The sequence below is a fragment of the Corvus hawaiiensis genome, chromosome 12 (genome assembly GCF_020740725.1).
Source record: "Corvus hawaiiensis isolate bCorHaw1 chromosome 12, bCorHaw1.pri.cur, whole genome shotgun sequence".
NCBI classification, from domain to species: Eukaryota; Metazoa; Chordata; class Aves; order Passeriformes; family Corvidae; genus Corvus; species Corvus hawaiiensis.
Genome location: NC_063224.1, coordinates 3648295 through 3666731, shown reverse-complemented (window position 1 = coordinate 3666731; position 18437 = coordinate 3648295). Strand labels below are relative to the sequence as shown.

The 18437-nt window shown below is 44.3% G+C and overlaps 1 protein-coding gene across 2 annotated transcripts; it reads right to left on the bottom strand.

Annotated features, from left to right (window-relative positions):
- Positions 1–2894: 2894 nt before the first annotated feature.
- On the bottom strand, positions 2895–6660 carry HSBP1 (heat shock factor binding protein 1). Of its 2 annotated transcripts, none has more exons than XM_048316981.1 (4): positions 6542–6660; positions 6009–6075; positions 5175–5329; positions 2895–4294 (listed from the first exon to the last, which is right to left on the bottom strand). In XM_048316981.1, exons 1-3 carry the CDS (start codon positions 6584–6586, stop codon positions 5211–5213), a joined length of 231 nt encoding a protein of 76 aa, XP_048172938.1. In that variant the 5' UTR covers positions 6587–6660; the 3' UTR covers positions 2895–4294; positions 5175–5210. The 2 variants fall into 2 exon arrangements, with proteins under 2 accessions (XP_048172938.1, XP_048172937.1); XM_048316980.1 differs by having other exon boundaries at positions 5210–5329.
- Between the last annotated feature and the right edge of the window lie 11777 nt (positions 6661–18437).

Below are 18437 nucleotides of genomic sequence, written 5' to 3'. Positions count from 1 at the left end.
AACCCTCTTGTGTTGCTCCAGAGGAACTGATGTTTCTGTACCAGAGGATAGAGAGCAGCTGAGTTCAGTGATTTCCTCCACTGGGCGAGTTAAAATGCAAAAAGCTTTAATGACACTGCTGCTATGCTTTAAAGAGACAGGGAGCTGGTCTTCAAAAGAAAACACTTCTGTAAGAGAAACAAGTGAAATCAGGAAGTTTCATTTATTGAGAAATTCATATTCTCGGAGATGAAGGAGTTGGTCTGAGGAGGAGTTGGAGGAGCTCTGCAGGTGGAATACTTGGAGGAGCTGGAGGTGGCAGCTGGCAGCTGGCAGGACACCAGACAGATGCTGTCCATGAGGATATTCCTGGGCCACGAGATGGCATTTGGCCCAACATTCCTCCACCTGGCACTACTGTGACAGAACATTGTGCTGCACCACAGCTTGGGACACCTCTGCTGAACACACCAGACTCTGCAGCGCTGGGGGGGATGATTCCCTCGGGGGAATTCAGAGGTGGAGGATGAGATCCTTCCTTTGGACACAAAAGGGTCACAGGTCAGCCTCCAGTTCTGGAGAAATTAACTCCATCACTTCTCCAGCTGTCATTTCCAACGGGATTGAATCTCTCAAGCAAGGACATCATATTGCACAGCTCTGTAAACTGAAGGAACTTTTGTATCTGTACCTAACTACAAGAACTTAATAAATAAAAATGTCAGGTCTGTAGCAAAACAATACTTAAATAAAAGAGCACTTTCGATTATTACATGCACATTTTTCAGCGAGACAATTCCTGGCTAACCTTTCTGATGTCAGAGTGTTTATAAGAGGTAAAGTATCTATTCCCATTCTTTGTTTTCCTAATGACCTCATTTCATTAACTCTACACCAGAGTCAGAAAGAAAAAAAAAAAAATCAGCAAGCATTAGATCTTTTCAAAGCAGCGAGGCTTAAAGCTCAGGAAGTGATTTGTGCATCCTCTTCATTTTCTTAATTGCAAACAAAGCCTCGGTGCCTTGTGCAATAACCAAATTTCAGCAGCACGTGGCTCGTTCGAGCCTCAACATCTGACCCCACGCTAAAGGTACCTGAGTAATTAATCGGAGCGGCGCTGCTCCTCGCAGGGAGTGTGCCACTAGAAGGCACTATCTGCCAGAAAGTTGGGAAAAGAGAAGCGTTTCACTAAATAATTCCATGTGGACACCTCCAGGGAAACTGCAGACTCCGGTGCCACATTAGAGAAATGCTGGACAGTGACTCTGGCCGTGGTTACAGGGTTTTCCCAGCCAAACTATAGAATCAACATTATTTTCCTTTGGGAGGCAGTGCCAAATGTACTTGCAAGACTGAATTCCATGAGCTTTGAAGTCTGGAGGACGACCCAGAGAGCACTCGCCCAGGGTTTGGAGGACAGGCAGGTTACGCTTGCTGATTTCCATAGGAACCTCTGGCAAACCAATTCCCCGTGGCTCAGCCAAAGGAAGGGAACCAAGGGGACTTTCCTGGGGCTGTTGAGAGAGTAAATCTAGCAGAGGACAGGAAACACCAGTTGGCACAAAGGCTCCCTGCCAAAACCAGAGTGCCAGAGTGGCAGGACGAAGTCCAGCAATTCCTCTGTCCCACAGCAGGCAGTGATACGTGCCAGGAGCTGGGGGACCTGGGCTCACCCTGTGGAAAAGGGAGGTTCCAAACCTGGCTCTTGCAGGGCGTGAGTGTCACAGTTCAGTGTGTCACTGGCTCTCAGCAGCTTCATTTAGTGCCTGCACCAGATGCTATTGGCTGGAAGCTGCGTGTGCAGTCTTATTTACTGCACGTTGTCTTTAGGGCAGAGATTAAATGAAAAATCCTCTTAAGGATATCATAATTCTGGATCGTTTATCAGTGGGACTGTGTCAAAACACGCATTTATTAGAACACTGTTCCTCTGTATAGTGTAACATTCCTGCTATAAAGACAGGAATTAAGACACCAAAAGAGATGAAACAGTTTCAATTCTATTTGTGTTGCCCAGTGCAAAATACACAGGCCACACAGCTCCTGTGATCAACTTAATTTTGGGATCTCAGGTCTTAATTCTAGCATTCAAAACCAGCACTGCTGTTAAAGATTGGCTGCAACATCTGTGGCTGAAGACTTGCATTATGTCACTCCTAATTCCTGCCACAGAAAAACACCGATCCTATTTGCTGCTCCTAGTGCAGATCTTTAGTGAAAGAGCATCTACACTTTGTAGGTACCTGGAGACAGTTTGGAAACCACGGCTCTTTCCTCGGGAACAGCTGAAACGGGGCTCTGAAGAGTCAAAGGGGAAGAGAAGCAGGGCTGGAAGAGGATGGTGGTGATGGAAATCCAGACTAGGTGCAGGGAGGAGCAGTTAAAATCAGTGAAGTGTTAAATTTATGAGGGGGAAATATCCCCACTGAACAACAATTGGAATCTTTCCAGTGACTGGGAGAATACAGCTGCTTCTTAAAGCTGATATAATTCTCCTGGAAGTTGCTCTGCCACAATAAACTTGAGGAAAGCGGAGCTACTGCTGCTGCACAGGGGAGCGTGCAGGCAAATTCAAGAATGCCCATTTCTGCCTCAGGAGGAACACAGCCAGATGAGGATTTATAACATTATACATCATAAATGATGAGAGAATGTGCATGTATAATCATACAAAATGATCCTCCACTTTAATACACTCTCCTATGAATTTTGGTCTATATTCTAATTACCTGCTAAAGTCCAGATCTGACAGGGAATCAATCATCACCCTTTCATTACACAGAGCACACCTGTATTTTTTGACTGCATCCTGTGAGCAGCAGCTGTGCTAAAGTTGTTTTATAACTTACAACCAAATATAATCTCACACATAATGATATACTTCTGTTAGACTGTGCTTTAACACACATGACCTATTTGTTACCACATAACAGTTTATTAGATTTTTTTTGAAATGACATTACAAAGAACCTAAGGCTGGTATTACAAGTATATATCGATACATTTCTCATGTTCACAAAAGTCCCCTGTTATTATGAGCTTTTATTACAATGAGTTTGGAAAAATGACCTGTCATATTGCCTTCACAGCACTAGCTGCTCATCTGGTGGCATTCAAGGAGCAGTTTAAGTGTGGGCCACCTGCAACTGCTGCCTGCCACTAGTGCTTGATAAATTTGCATTTGAAGCTGGAGGAGCATTGCAATGATTGTCAGGAACAGCTGACATTGGTCATTTTTCTCCACAAGTGACACAGTACAGACTCTCCCAAATACACCTTCCATTGCCAAAATGTAATAAATATATACCCCAGGCCCAAGGATGTGGGTATGATTAGAAAAGCAAACACTCCTCTAAATAAAGTATTTTGCAGTAAGTTGTTATTCCAAGAGAAGCAAGGCTTTAAAAATCTATCTGGATTCTTTCCTTTTTTGTTCCTCAGTGTATCACTGCTTTGTTAGCAAACTGCTCTGTCCAACAAGCCAGTGATTCCCACTGAAAACCCACACAGACATTCCACAATCCCATCCCTGCTCTGTCCACTATCAATCCCAATCCTCTTCAGTCCCAGTTCTTGATCAAAGATGATGCCAAAGGACAAAGTTTCAAAGCAGAATGTTCAAAACCTTCACTCCCACAGTGAGATTGTGCACAGTTAATAGTTCCTTGTCTGTCCAGGTGTCACAGCTTGGGGTGGCAGTGGTTGCTCAGATGTCTCTCATGGTCAATCTGCATTTCTGGTTTATGTTCCAGGAACACACAGCTCAGGTAATACCAGGAGTAGCAGAGATGATTTTGATGTTCAGTGTCTCATGTTTCCAAAAATCACCTTATTACATGTATGAAAGACAACACAATCCTCAACTAGTGAGTGCCTGATGCTCAGAGCTACAATTAATGCAATTAATTAAGTTTCAATCTTGTGCTTCACTCCACAAACTCACGTAGGACAAGGCAAGATTCCCATTTGGTGGGAGTCACTAAATGCTGAGCTATCAAACATGAAACGTCTAGAAAAGTACAGGAAAGAGAAAAAAGTGACTCCACAAAAAAATACACCCAGGAGTTGAGATCCATAAGATCTGTGTTTTAATAACACAACCAAGTGATCCTCGTAACAAGAATTCAAAAAGTGAAATTACAGTACACAAATCAAAATAGAAACTACCCTACCCCAACTATACATTAGGAATGCAAGCTCTGTAACAATATAAAAATGCTTTCACACACAGGAGTTGCAAAAAGCCATTCTTTAATTCCAAGGATTTGTAGAAAAAAAAGTCATCTTCCATGATTCATCTTGAGTTATTGGCAACCTGTTGGGGGAAATATAATAAGAAAGGAGATTACTGAGAATTAAGAGAATCATGCTCATCAGAAATTTTCATTTTTGGGGTTCAGGCTAGTGGAAATGACACTGAGGGCAGTGAAGCCCATAATGATTTGTATTTTTATCAAAGTATCACAAAAGTAGATACTTAACAAGCAAGAATGTGTCTGCTCCAAACACACAGGCCTGCTGCAATACAGGGGCAAGTCAGCAATTAGAAATGCTGTAAGAATATATAACATAATATATAATTTGCCCTTCAGTAAATCTCTTTCTCCAGGGAGCACTGCCCTGGGACACATACTGCCTCATGCCTGAGTGCTATCTCACACTGCCAGGACCTGCTGCTTGGCAGCTGTGTGTGAGTCACTACTCCCTGCAAGCTCCTAGATTACACACAGGAGGAATTTACAGCTTACAGCTAATGGACTGTTACTCCTCAGCAGCCCCTGTGGCTCCACCGCTTCCCTGGGCAGTGTGTTCCAATGCCTGACCACCTTTTCCATGGAGAAATTCCTCCTGATGTCCAACCTGACCCTCCCCTGGCACAGCTTGAGGCCGTTCCCTCTCGTCCTGTTGTTCCCTGGGAGCAGAGCCCAATCCTATCTGGCAGCACCCTCCTGTCAGGGAGTCAAGGAGACCAAGAAGCTCCCCCCTGAGCCTCCTTTTCTCCAGGCTGAGCCCCCTCAGCAGCTCCTGGTGCTCCAGCCCTTCCCCAGCTCCGTTCCCTTCCCTGGCCACGCTCTCTCTCTACACTACAGCACAATTATCTCTCTGCGCAATTCCGCTCTGCACAAACCCCAGACCGCCTCACGAGCGAAGGAAAAGTTCCCTCTATGTTGAAGCCAGCAATTCCAAACACCCACAGCTTTGTTCCAAGGCCAAGGAGCAACTGCCTCACTTTAGCCCTTGTTGGAAGCCGGGGTCTTGTTCTCGCCCTCGAGCTCCTCCACGCCCGCCTGCGTCATGAGGTCGGCGATGTTCTTCTCCAGGTCATCGATGCGGCAGCTCATGTCATCGACTGCCCCGCGGTCAAGGAAAGGACAGCGCTCCAGCCCTGCCTGGGGGTCTTGCAATCACAGATGGGACCTTAAAGCCCTCTCACCACCCCCCATTCCACTACCCCAGGGTGCTCCAAGATCCATCCAGCCTGGCCTTGGACACTGCCAGGGATCCAGGGGCAGCCACAGCTGCTCTGGGCACCCTGTGCCAGGGCCTGCCCACCCTCACAGGGAAGGATTTGCTCCTAATATCCCATCTAACCCTGCTCTCTTTCAATCTGAGCCCATTCCCTCTCGTCCTGTCACTCCAGGCTCTTGTAAATAGTCTTGCCCCATCCCTCCTGTGGGCTCCCTTCAGGCCCTGGGCGGCCACAGCGAGGTCACTCTGAAGCTTTTCTCCAGGCTGAACAATCCCAGCTCTCCCAGCTTTTCCTCCCAGCAGAGCTGCTCCATCCCTCTGACCATCCTGGGGCCTCCTCTGGACTCACTTCAGCAGCTCCACATCCTTCCTTTCCCAGGGCCCCAGCGCTGGAAGTGGGGAATGTTACTCTACAAGGGGGTAACACTGGCTTGGTTTAATTGTTGTTATTATTACAGCTCTGCTCAAACTCTTACGGTCGCTTTAAATTTATCTTACAAACCCCACTGGCAAAGAGACTTCAGGACACTTGTAATCCATCTGAGTTTAGGAAAGGATATTTCTTCCAATTATTTGGTCAGACATGGTTTGAAATTTGTCCTGCATTTGCTGGAGCAATGTCTGCACCTAATAGAAAGGGAAAAAAAAGAAATGTTTTGTTTCCATCAGAGGCTGTTACAGTACCCAATCTCATGTAATAAGTACACTGTCCTTTCACTGCTGCGCTCAAAACTCTGCAGTATAATTACACATACACGTAAAAATGCTTCTTAAATATATGTACACAGAGATGAACTGACACTTACAGGAAACATTTATAAGATCTAGAAACCGCCCGTGTTCCACAACCAGGACCAAAAATATGACAGCAGCTCCCATGGTCCTGTTAATCGCATGGAGGCACTTTTCTGGGGTGTCACGAAATGGTTTGGGATGAAGGGACCATCTCCTTCCACTCCCTGCTATGGGCAGGGACAACTTCCGCACACCAGGCTGCTCCAAGCCCCATCCAGGAAAGGGGTTTTCCCTTCCTTCCTCCCTCTCCCAAGCCCCTGCACCCCGTCCCCGGCCCGTTCGCCCCTCGGGCCCTCACCATGGCCGTCAGGTCCTGGACGCTCTTCGGGTCGGTCTCGGCCATGATCGCTCCGGCTGCGGCTGCACCTCCGGGCCTCGCCCCGCCGCTTCCGCCGCCTCTCGCGAGAGTGCCCGGCCCGGGGCATTGTGGGAAATGTAGTCCTGTCCCCCTCCCCCGGTATTCCCCAAATCGGGCTCAACTGTTAAAGCTTTTCTCTGTTTATACATTTCGGCTGAAAGATGCGTAGTTCTCCTATTAATTAGCGTTCTATAGTCTATTGGTTATTAGCTCCGATGGTTGGAGGGTGGTGCTGGTAACGCACGGGGGTTCGATCCCCGCGTGCGCCGTTCACGTAAGCGTTGGACTCCGTGATCCATGTGGGTCCCTTCCAACTTGGAATATCCTGTAATAATTCTCGCTTCCCATGCTAATTAGTGCCTTGCTCTGTCTTTATCTTCTTTTGACTCGGTGGCCGTGATCTCCTCCTGCCAGAATTGCCTTTTACCCACTCTGGGCTCCTCCATACAAGACAAGGAGCTACTGGAGAGGATCCAGTGGAGGCCACAGAGAGGATGAAGGGTCTGGAGCATCTCGCTGATGAGGAGAGACTGCAGGAGTTGTCTGGAGAAGGGAACACTCAGAGGGGACCTCCTCAATGCATTTAAATATCTCCAAAAAGTGCCAAGAGGATGGTGCCAGACCCTTTTTGGTGGTGCCCTGTGACAGGATGGCCATAAACTAAACCACAAGTTTCACCTCAACACAAGGAAGAACTTCTAAACACTGAGGGTGGCAGAGCCCTGGAACAGCTGCCCAGGGAGGGCTTGGAGTCTCCTTCTCTGAGGGAGACATTCCATAAGTGTCAGTTCATGGGTTTTTTAGACCCAAACGAGTCCCTTGTAGATGTCGTTTGTGAAGAGAGCCCTTGGTTACCTTGGTGCAGCCAAATAAGATGTGAAGTTAACAACCAACCACGTTGAATATGAACCTGTCAATGGACAATGTTTAGCAGCCACATTGGATATGAACCTGTAAATGAGGAACACTTCCCACTCACAGCAGGGGATTCTCCAATGTCTCCTTGGAGCAACTCAGGGTGAAGGGCAAGCCAGCATCTGCCCCAATTCACTGAAAATTGGTCAGGAGTTTTTAAGATGTAGCCAAACCATTTTGAACTTGACTTGTGAGCATGCAGTTTTACTGTTTGTGCTCCCAAATTAAGCAAAGGACGTGCCAAATAATGCGTGCAGCTTTCCTGAGCTGGAGCAACCGGATTGCAGCAGGCTGGCTTTAAAATGAAATTATAACAAATAGAACAACTGAATGCTGGTTTTGCAGCCTTTGCACTTCCAGTCTAATCAATCAAGCCAGGGATTTACGTGAAGGTTCACAAGGGTACAGTACAATGAAGTTATTTTATGGTTTAACTCATAGACAGATAAGCCTGGCTTGAGTGCTGTAAACTGTGTCCAAACAATGACTGTAACTAAGTCAGTAATCAGTCGCTTGATCTTAACAAAGTAAGATTATTTCACCTTTTTTTCCCCCTGAAAAATTACTAATGCTGTTAATTGTAAGGGTTTCCTGAGAGACATCAATATTTTTAATCATTCTATTTAAAGAGCTTCTCTGCTCTAATGCTTATACATTTTTGTTTGAATTACAGCTGTTATCTCTGTTAAATATATCTCCATGTACAACTTGGTTGCTGAAGCCTTCATTTCTTTCCACAAAGAAAAAAAATAATGATTTATTCCCCAGTTTTGTATTTTTTTATGCACAATAATCCCTTTATTTTATATCTTGCTCTCTTCTGGGTGAGCAGTTAAGCTTAGGTAGGTCCTGTCTTTTGAATGTTAACAATCTACCCAGAATTAGATGAAAATTTAAAGGATGACATTTCATGAATATTTCTTGTAGAATCCATTGGCATTTCTGCTGCTTTAAATAGACAAAGCTGGGTGATTTGATTATAAATACTTCATGTGTGGAGGAGAATAGGTAATTATTCTCAGTGTCTGCTCCACTAAGATGTTTTTTTCCCTCTGTTATTGAGTTAAAGGAAGTTTGGCAAATCAATCACGAATTTACAACTACAGATCTCAGGCTGAAATTAAGGACAGTTGAAATATTTTCCTCATGGAAATTTGAAATGTTGCTTTCCAACTCCAGCTCTATAAAACCAGCAGAAAGGTACCATTTGGAGATGGACAGAGGTGCCATCTGGAAAACAAATGGACAACCATGGAAGCCAGTGTGGAAGCCAGCAAGGAAACCTGGCCAGGAAAAGGGGGCAATTACAAGGCTCTGCAGCCACTCTGAATAATGGGCAATCCTAAAGGCTTTGCAAAATGTGTAAATCTGTACCCCTGGAGCAGTGACAGCCCATTCCTGCTCTGGCTGAATGGGGTGTTAAACTCCCCTGATCACAGTTAGATCAATGCTGAGCTCTTTTGCAAAATCCTCCCACTGAGGAGTGAATACAACCAGCATTTGTTTGTTCAGTGTCATGATAGGAGAGGAAAGGGTTTCTAACTGCAGATTCCAGGCTGATAAGGGTCTACATTTAGCCTCCCAAATTACTCATTAGAATGACTTCTTCATTCTCTGCCCAAACTCTCAGCACATGAAAATCTGCAGTTGGCTCATCTGCCGTGGAGAGATTGTGCTATTCCCATTTACAGCAGGAATGTACCTGCTTTAGCCCAGACTCCTTTGAGTTTAGCTACCTCAAAAGTGATGCTGATAGCTTCTTGTAGTTTTTCATGTACTTGAAGAGTTTTTGGTGATGGACAACAACAAAAAAAAACCAAAACCAAAACCAAAAAACGAACCCATGTTCATCATCCTTTTGCTGATTTCGAGCCATGTGGTTAGCAATTCAGCATGAGGCAATAAATACTCTGCTGTGCCTCGGCTCCAGACAGCTGGTTCCCTGGATTCTGAGCAGAACTGCTTTACAACCTGTTTGCTTGGCACAGAGCAGCTCCCTGCTAAATTATTCACTTTGTTCTGTGCCCAGCACGTTGGATGCTTTGACATGTCAAGTGAAATTCAATCACTCCACCCCATCCAAACAAACTCTCCGGAGTTGTCTCTTTGAGGAATAGAGCTTTGGATGATGTGATCATCTCCCAGTCTGTCCCTGCTCTCCCAAGGGAGAGAGTCGATGCAAGATCCTCTTCCTTTAGTGCACTCCCTTTAGGCCAGCTTGGATCGGGATGGGGTGAGAATGAGCAGGAATCAGAAAAGGAAAAGGTGATTTGCTCACAGGAACCCACACCAGACACCACAGAAGGGAAAGGGTCTCTCCAGTAACCCTGGTGGGATTTGGGGCTCACATGGATCCTTTTCAGAACACAGTGGGGTAGTAAAACAAAGTGCACCTATTTCAGTCATGTTTGGGGCAATCCCGTGGGTGCTGGAGCCTGACTTTTGATTTTTGAGTCTCCAAGCCACTGGCATGAGACACCCACCATGGTTATCACCAGATCAGCTGCCTCAGTGTGGGAGACTGGTTTATTTTTTGAGCTCACAAAAAAAGGGTTAAGGAATGGGGTGGAGTGTAAAAGTCTCCTGTTGTGTGCCCCTGTTCTACCCTTGCTCCTGCCACACGTAGGGAAGGTCATGTGTGTTAAAAGTGGCACAATGGTACTGTAAAATTTAAGCCTTGAGATTTAGATCTCCTGCAGTTGTAAATGTGACATGGAAGCCACACAGGTATCACTTGTTCTACCATACAGCAAAAGCTGATAGCACAAGGAATATTGGATTTTCTTCTCCTTCTACTACTGGGGAAAAAAAACCCTACCATTTGTTTTGGTCCCTTCTCTTTCTCAGGAAAATTTTGCAATGTCTTCAGTAGGAAAAATACAGAAAATTATTATCACAGACAAACTTGAAATGCCACCAGTGAAAAACCAGTACTTCTTCAAGCACATCAGAGCTGGCAATGTGAAGTGCTTCAAAGGAAAACAAACCCTGCTTTAACTATAGACAGAATCTCATAGCAGCACAACATTCCTAGACTGTCTCTTGTTTGAGCCTCTTCACTTTACCTGCAGGAGGAATGAAACTTTTCCCCATTCTCCTGAGCCTGATGTGCCAATCCACGGGCCAGACTGTGGGGGAGGGTTTGTGGGAAGGATCTGTTCCCTTTCCAGGCACTGCTTTGGGAGCAGGAGCAGGGCCCAAAGTGAGCACCTCGTGTTGCCATGCAACAGGCAGAGAGAGCCCTGGGTACCAGGCACAGCTCATCCATCATTTCCTGGGCTTTCAATGTCCCTTTCCAAGGTGGAGACCAGACCTGCACAGCATTCCAGTCTTTGCCCCAGCTGTGCTGTAAAAGACCTTTCTTGCTCCTACATACCCAGACACCAGAAGAACCTGTTACCTCTGTATTAATTCACAACTATTTCATTTCAGTCTTAGTTTCAGGTTATGTCACTGCTGTCCTGTCTCTATCTCATCATAAAGCAACAAGGTTTCCTCTTGAGAATTTAACATTGGACTTACATTTTTGCTGAGATAAAGACTCTCAGTGAAGGGAAATCACTTAATTTCTGGCTGTGAAAAAATGACCATGGATCCACATTTTTTCTGTTTCTGTTCCTAAGCAAGCATTTCCCACGGGAAGCTGTGTCTCCAGCTCCTCATCCTGCATTCAGTGTGTTGTTCTATCCTTGATACAGTGCTAGCAATATGCTGTAGGGCTGTTCCCTTGCCAGATACAAAGAAGAACTGGTTTTATCTCCCTGATCTCTTTCCCCTTTATATCAGTAACATGAGTGGCTAACACTGAAAAGAACTGGTTCTTTCTTTGTGTTATTATAAAGTATAAAAGGATGTTTGGAGCATGCGATGAGTGAGAGTTACACTTATGTACATATGAGAGAACATAACTGCTCTTGGGCCTTAAAACACTGCCTGTTTTTAGACTGCATTGATAGTAGATGATTATTTCCAGTTCTGGGATGCCATACTTTGGAAGTGCTTATTTGTGCAGTAAAATGCACAACAATATACAATATCAAGCCATAGAAGTGTGGGCAGGACTCCTGCTGTCATCTCCTTGCATGACTGTAGCTCTGTCTAGTTCTGTGCCTGTGCCGAGCAGGATGTTGAAAGGATCACACAGCTGTAGCCCACTGGGATGAAACACCCAGCAGGTTTGAGAAGAAATTAAATTAAACTATAACCCTAATTGCATGGCAGGAAAATTCAACTCTTATCATTCTGGTTACTCTAGCTTAGAAAGGCTTTTAGTGTATCTTAAGCTGTAAAACAAATCCATTAGGAGCATAACCTGGAAGGGACATTGAGGTCATCTTTCATTTCCCTGCTCTGAGGCGACACAGGCTGAAAAAATTTCAAGCTGTGGATTGTTTCAAAAATTGTATGTGCGTGCATGAGTGCCAAGGGAAGAGTTAAGGTTAATATATTATCGGTTTCCTGCTTTCAAATGTCAAAACTCATAACTCGAGCAGGGTCAGTAACACAGGCACGTAAATAAGAGAATGATGGCAACTGAGAGGAATCCCATTTGGAAAATAAATTGGAGCTGGAAAACAATCCTGGAAACAACGTGATAAATGCTTGTGAATCAACACTTGTCAATGTGTTATTTGTGCACACTGGGATTTTGTTGTTCAGCCAGCCATGAGTAAAGCTCCATCTCAAGCTGGTGGCTGTTTCCCTGCACTTCCCATGCTCATGATCATAGTGGCTGTTGACATGAACCCCGTGCAGAGTTAATGACAGATTCTGCTGCTTTGATTATCCCTTCAGACCTGCACCCCCAGTGGCTGGGGAACTCACAGAGGAGAAGACTCAGAGCAGGAATTATTGCTGCAAATGACTGAATTGGCCTTGCCAGAAAAAAAAAACCAAAAAAAGAATAAAAATTTCTTTGTTAATTCATCTTCTCAAGTGCTTTTCTAATTTGTGTAGGGATAGGCCAGCTAAAGAAAAGGCAGGCACCCAAGAGGTGCATTAGGGTGTTAAATGGGGGTGAAGTGCTCTCAGCAATTTGGCCATTGCATTTTTACATCTATCAGTTTGAGGAGTACCACAGTTACTGCGTGCCAACATCTTAAGAAAATTAGTTAAAATGTTATAAAAAGGTTTTTTAACAATGTCAATTGAAAAGGACTTGTTGCACCATAACAGTTTGCAGTTCTGCTCTGGTGACAAGGGAACTGTGGAATATTCTTGTTTGAGTGGGTTCATCTTGGAGCTCATTTGCCCCTGTCTTGCAGATTGCAACACAGGTGTGAAATCAGCATCTGCAGGTAATTCTTGTCCTGCTGTGGGAGCCAAAGTTCCCTGGCTCTGGGCCTGAGCCAGCACAGATGAATATGAGGGGACAAAAACTTCACAGAGCAAGAGAAGAAAGGGTCTCCAGGCTGTGCTTCTGCCCCGCTGTTCAGCCTCTGCTCTGCTCGCAGAGCTGCATTGCCAAGGACTGCTCTTAATGCAGGACAGTTTAAAAGATACTGTTTTGATAAACTCTGGAATCAAGTCACTGAAAACATCCTGGCTGTGAACAGCCTGGCTCAAAGAGTCTTCGGGTATCAGAAAAAATGGGCAGATGAGACTTACTTAATTTTTAAATTGGCTTCTCTTATAATCCCAAACGTCCACTGTGTTCAGTATTGTAATTTCTGGGGCCAATGGGATGCTTTGCTGGGCTGTGGATGAGCCAGGTGCTGATGGTTTAGCTGGATCTGGAAAGGAGAAGGAAAAGCCTTTTTTTCAGCCTTTAAACCAAAGCCAAAGGCAGCCATTGATTTCAACAGGAAATTGCTGCTCCCACCAGGAGGAACTCTGGGGACATTCCTTCCCAAAAGCTCCTTTGCTCTCAAAGGATGATGGAGTTGCTTCAGTTCACAAAGTCTCTTGTGCTGAATTTTCTGCTCTGCCTTCGTTTATTCTGCGTGGAGAGCGCTGGCAATCCCTGCCGTTCCAGCCTCCTGGGCTGACTGGCACTGGGCAGGATCCCCTGGGCCCTGCCTGGCACTGCCTGGGGCACAGCTGAGGCAGGAGCTGCCCAGGTGGATGCTAAAGCTGCTTTTTGCTCACAGCAGAGCCCCCAGATTGGCAGAGAGTTCTGGTGCTTTGTCAAACTGTCTGGCTGCACCAGTTAAATGCTTGTTACAAAGTCACATCAGAGCGCTTAAAAATCACAATGCACTTGTTAATTTTCTGCTCTGAATAGTTTAGGAGAGCTCGGCTGTGCTGGGCTAACACAAAAGCAATTTTGCACCGTACCTGCAGCACGCCAGAGCCAGGGTAATCCATCAGGGTGTTGCCAGCACTATTGATGTGGTCTGGGATGGAGTTTGACTTGAAAGATGAAGAGGAAATTAAGTAGAACAGAGTGATAATGGAATGATCAATGCTGCTTGCTGCAGACTTTGCGTGTGCACTGAAAAGGAAGATATTCTGTCCATGTAAGTGAGGTGATAAGTCTTATCTGAAATGCAAAGCTAAATGGAAGTCGTCAGAGTGGCAGGGTTAACACTGGGGCTTTACTAACAGAGCAGGAAAAACAAGAAGGATGAGATGATGTTCCAGACTGTCTCTTTCAAGAGAGCATAAATAGTTCTGGGGCTTGTCATGAAATTCCCTTTTCTTGGTAGCCGTGGTTCTGTTTTCTCTCATAAACACTGAGTTTGTGGAGAAGTCCTTTTCCTCTAGCACTTGAGTAGCCTGGGTTGTGAGCCAGAAACCTGTTGTCATAAAATCTCTTGCTTATTATTAAAAGTCTTATTTCCATGGGAAAAAAGTCATCAGTTTGGGACAAGGATTTTCTTTTTAATGGGATTGTCTGTAGAAGGCGTCTTCACTCAACAGGACAATTTGTGCTGATTGCTATGGGCCTCAGACTCATCTACCATGAAGCTTTTTAGTCATAAGTGTTCCTAAAAACTGATCTGGGCAGGAAACCCTCTGTGTCCCACCTTGGGAATCCTCCACAGTCAGAAGGACTGGACTTTGTGGCAGACATGTCTGCAAAATTCTCTTTGGGTAATGCCATTTTGAATTTTTGATGATGTTAATGGTTCTCACAAGGGAAAACGAGACTTCTGAATGTCTGATTGCTTGTAGGATGTGGCATTTATTATTTATTCTACACGCTTTTGCTGCTGGTTGTTGCTAAACATCCTCATCCTCATGGGTTCCAGTGCTTTTATAGGATATCAAGTTCTCAGGAAGTCATTATGGGATTCATTAGGGATCTCCATCTATTTCCCATCCTTCCCTGCAAGTAGGAGTTTCAGTGTCCCCCTAAATACATTATTTTCAGCATTTTCACTTGTTGCAAAGCCCAAGGGATGGATTTCTGCCCTTTGGACTTTTTTTTCATAGCCAGTGAGGTCCTTATTGACAGCATCTAATCCACTTTGAAATGTTTTTCCTCAGTAATATCAGATTTTGAACCAGATAATGGGATTGCCTTATCCCAATCATATGATTTCAAATATCTTGTGGGGTCAAAATTCCGTTATTTAATCTCCCATTGACCATTATACGAACTCTTGCAATTCACTGTGGCTTTCCTACAAAACTAAATTGCTTAGCAGTGCCTTGTGCCAACTCTTTTTATAATATCCTTGAAGAGCCAATAGCTTTCTAAGACAAGATCTTCTTCTAAAATTCCTTTTCTACCCAGTAAACTTTTAGTTCTTGGCATTACTGGCCATGCAGATGCTGTGCCATTTACCTTTGTTTTTTATTTAATGTTAAGCTGAGGTTTAAGCCTTTCATAGGGCAATCAGCATTTGGCTTTACATTTCTACATTGTCTAGAAAGATTAATTAACTAATTAACTATCCACAGTGAGTCATAACAGCCTTGTAATTCAGAGCTGCAGCAGTCTGACCACCACCAGAGCAATTCTGTTTGTGGTTTAGGGGATGCCAATCACTACATTGGTGCTCTGAAATTGGCAGTTTTGGTCAAAACAGGAAGTTTTGAAGCAAACAGAAGAGAATTGAATTGATATTTGGGGATTCATTTGAATATGGAGGCCAGCCACCAGTTTGAGAGATCATAAGAGTTTTAAAAGCCTGGGATGAGCAGGAATTTTTCAGAAATTAGGCATACAGAGAGGAACTCAGCCTTGAGCAAGGGCATCTCATGAAGTTCTTCACCATCACTGTTCTTCTTGGGTTCTGTTTTCAACCCACTGTGAATAAATTTCAGTCTCCCAGTACATACCTGCATGGATCTTTGTAATTATTTGCATTCAAAATTAGAGTTGTTGGGGAGTTTCCTCTTTTTCCTTTACTTCTGTGACAGGTTATTTATAAGTATGTTCATTTTCAAACTGGATGCTACCTAAGCTAAAACTCTGGAGTGTTTTCACCAGAAATCTGGATTTGGTCAAACACATTATTTCAGATCTGCATGCCCCTGATTTTTTACCATCCATTCCCCTTTTGAAGCATCAATGGTAGTTAGTAAAAATCTCACAGAGCTGGTCTAATGATCCCTTCTAAATGAGCAAGAAATAAATTACAGCAGGAACCACGCTAGGTAGATGACATGATTTAACTGAGCTCAGCCCTTGAAGAATTAGTCTGGTGATTATAGGAAGTGTCTTTTTAAATGAGGTAATTTGAAATTAAGTCTCTTTTCCATATCTGCTTAGCACAGTCTATTGTTCAGAGTCCGTGGCTCAGGTTGGGATCTGCTGTTTAAAACAGCATTGCTCAGAGTGTCTCCTGATGAGTTTAAAGTCGTTTGAGACCCTTTCGTTCTTGAATGCTACATGTGCAATGAGATTAGGAAGCAGAGTGGTTAAAATGAGGTTTTTTTCCATTGCTAAAACAGATAACTCAGATAATTCAGACCTTTTCAAAAAAGAAAATAATTTAAAAGGCTGGAAGGCTGAAAGTAATCCACCTTGAGAGACTGCCTGCTGTCCAGAGCATGCACTCCAGTTCTGCAAGCCATGGTTCCCTTTGCTTTCTGAGGATATTCCCCATGGATGTCTCCCAGATCAAGCATTGCTGGATAAAAATGGGTTGGAGAGAAGAAATGCAGCGAGAGCTTGGATGTTCTGCTCTGTGCAGCTCACCCAGGTAGCAGAGCCATTCTCATTCAAACAGCAAGAGAGATGTGTGATTTCGGGTTTTCAGGTCTCTGCCTTTTACACTCTCCTAACAGGAATCATTAGGGATCCACTGAAATATCCCATTTATCACAGGAAATTGGGATGGCTGGTGACATTAAGTGCTGTTATGGGTCTGGGTTGTGGTTGCTGCAAGGCACAGGCATGTTCTGGCTGGGTGAGGGGGCAAAGAGCTGGGTTGTTATTTTCTCTCAAGGCTGGTGAGTAAGGCCCAGATTTTCCAACAGCTGGGTGGACAGGAGGAGTGTCCACCTCTTGAATCTGAGGATGAATTCAGGATCGAGCCTTCATGCTTCTGCTCAGGTAAATCAAAATTGTCTGAGCTCTTTCGGCCATTCCAAATTGCAATTTTTTTGCTTCTGCAGCTGACTGATGCCAACTCCTATTTGTGCACTGGCTGTGCCCAAGGAAAGGAGAGAAAGCTGGAGCTGCTCAGTGATGAGGCTACGGGGAAATTACACTCCCCACTCCAAACATACAGAATTATCACAAACCATTACATGGTTTTCTCTCCTGCTGCACACTTTGTGTCCAGCCTGTCATGGCAATCTTGCTCTGGAGTTTGAGTGAACCTCAGCCTTTGGTAGAATCCTCTACAGGGAGATTTTAGCTTGACAGCCAGAAATCAGGCAGCTTACAACACAAATTCAGTGTCTTGAGTTCCAAACGCTGGCTTCACAAATTTCACTTTCATTATGTGAAATAAAGCAATTTATAACGATTGGCAGTGGGTCCAATGCTTCAGTGCACACTGGTGGGCTGGATGTGTTTGGCAGGCTGAAACCAGCTGCCTTCCAAAGTGTTTGTCCTGCTCCATGATCCTGTGTCAGATGAGCCTGCTCATCTTCCAGAATCCAGTAGGTCAGGTTTAAATTCTGGGTTTAGCCATTTTAATCTGGAATGAAATGCATGGATAGAAACTGTAAATTTGTTTGTCTCGCTCAGGCTTCTCTTGCTATAAGGCTGCTTATCAGAAATAATAAATCCATGCACTTTTTTCTTCTGAAACTCTGGCAAGGTATAATTATATCGTGATTTATTTTACAACATCAATACCAGGACTTGAAATATTTCCTCAGGAAGAAATTAGAAACAACAGAGAGTAATCAATCATTCACAACTAGAGAGCTGAAATTCCTTCTGTGTCCTTTTAGTGGACTGAGTACAGAATAACCCTGTTATTGGGACCTCTGACAGAGGCAAAGAATAAAATTCAGGCTTTTTGATTTTTAATGCCCTTTCAGTCTGAGCCTTATTAATGCCCCTCATCCTGAATAACAGTCTCAAACAGTAGTCCAGGATTTTTAATGCCAGGGATACAAGGGATTAGTGGAAATGGTGACAATTTGGGGCCCAGATAACTGAGTTATATGGCATGTTGGTGTTTTGGGGTTTTTTTTTAATAGTCAGATCTACTCCAAAAGCTTCCAGTTGTGCAAGGTTGTGTTTGGGTTTTGGTGGAGGGATGTGCCACTGATTTTTGCCTGTGATATTCCCCTCTTCTCCAGGCCATGCTTGACATTCCTGATGGATTGCTTCCATGTGTTTTCAGATCCCAGCCTGTCCCTGCAACTTTGGATGCAAACAGAAAAATTTCTTGTGGCATTTACCTGTGTGGGGAGCCCAAAGTCCATTACAAATCCTCAATGCTTTCAGGATAAAAAACTGCCCAGCACGGAGCTGTAATGGATGGGAACCAAGCTGATTTGGGAAAGAACAATCAGTCTGCCTCAGAAAGAATTACCCCTATTTTCAAGCCTGAATTTTCAAGTAACT

Coding starts and splice junctions, on each gene's coding strand:
- HSBP1 (XM_048316981.1), bottom strand. CDS start 6,586: ATGGCCGAGACCGACCCGAAGAGCGTCCAGGACCTGACGGCCATG. Junction 6,076..6,541: donor TCCAGGACCTGACGGCCATG/GTGAGGGCCCGA, acceptor CCTTTCTATTAG/GTGCAGACATTGCTCCAGCA. Junction 5,330..6,008: donor TGACCAAATAATTGGAAGAA/ATATCCTTTCCT, acceptor ACCGCGGGGCAG/TCGATGACATGAGCTGCCGC.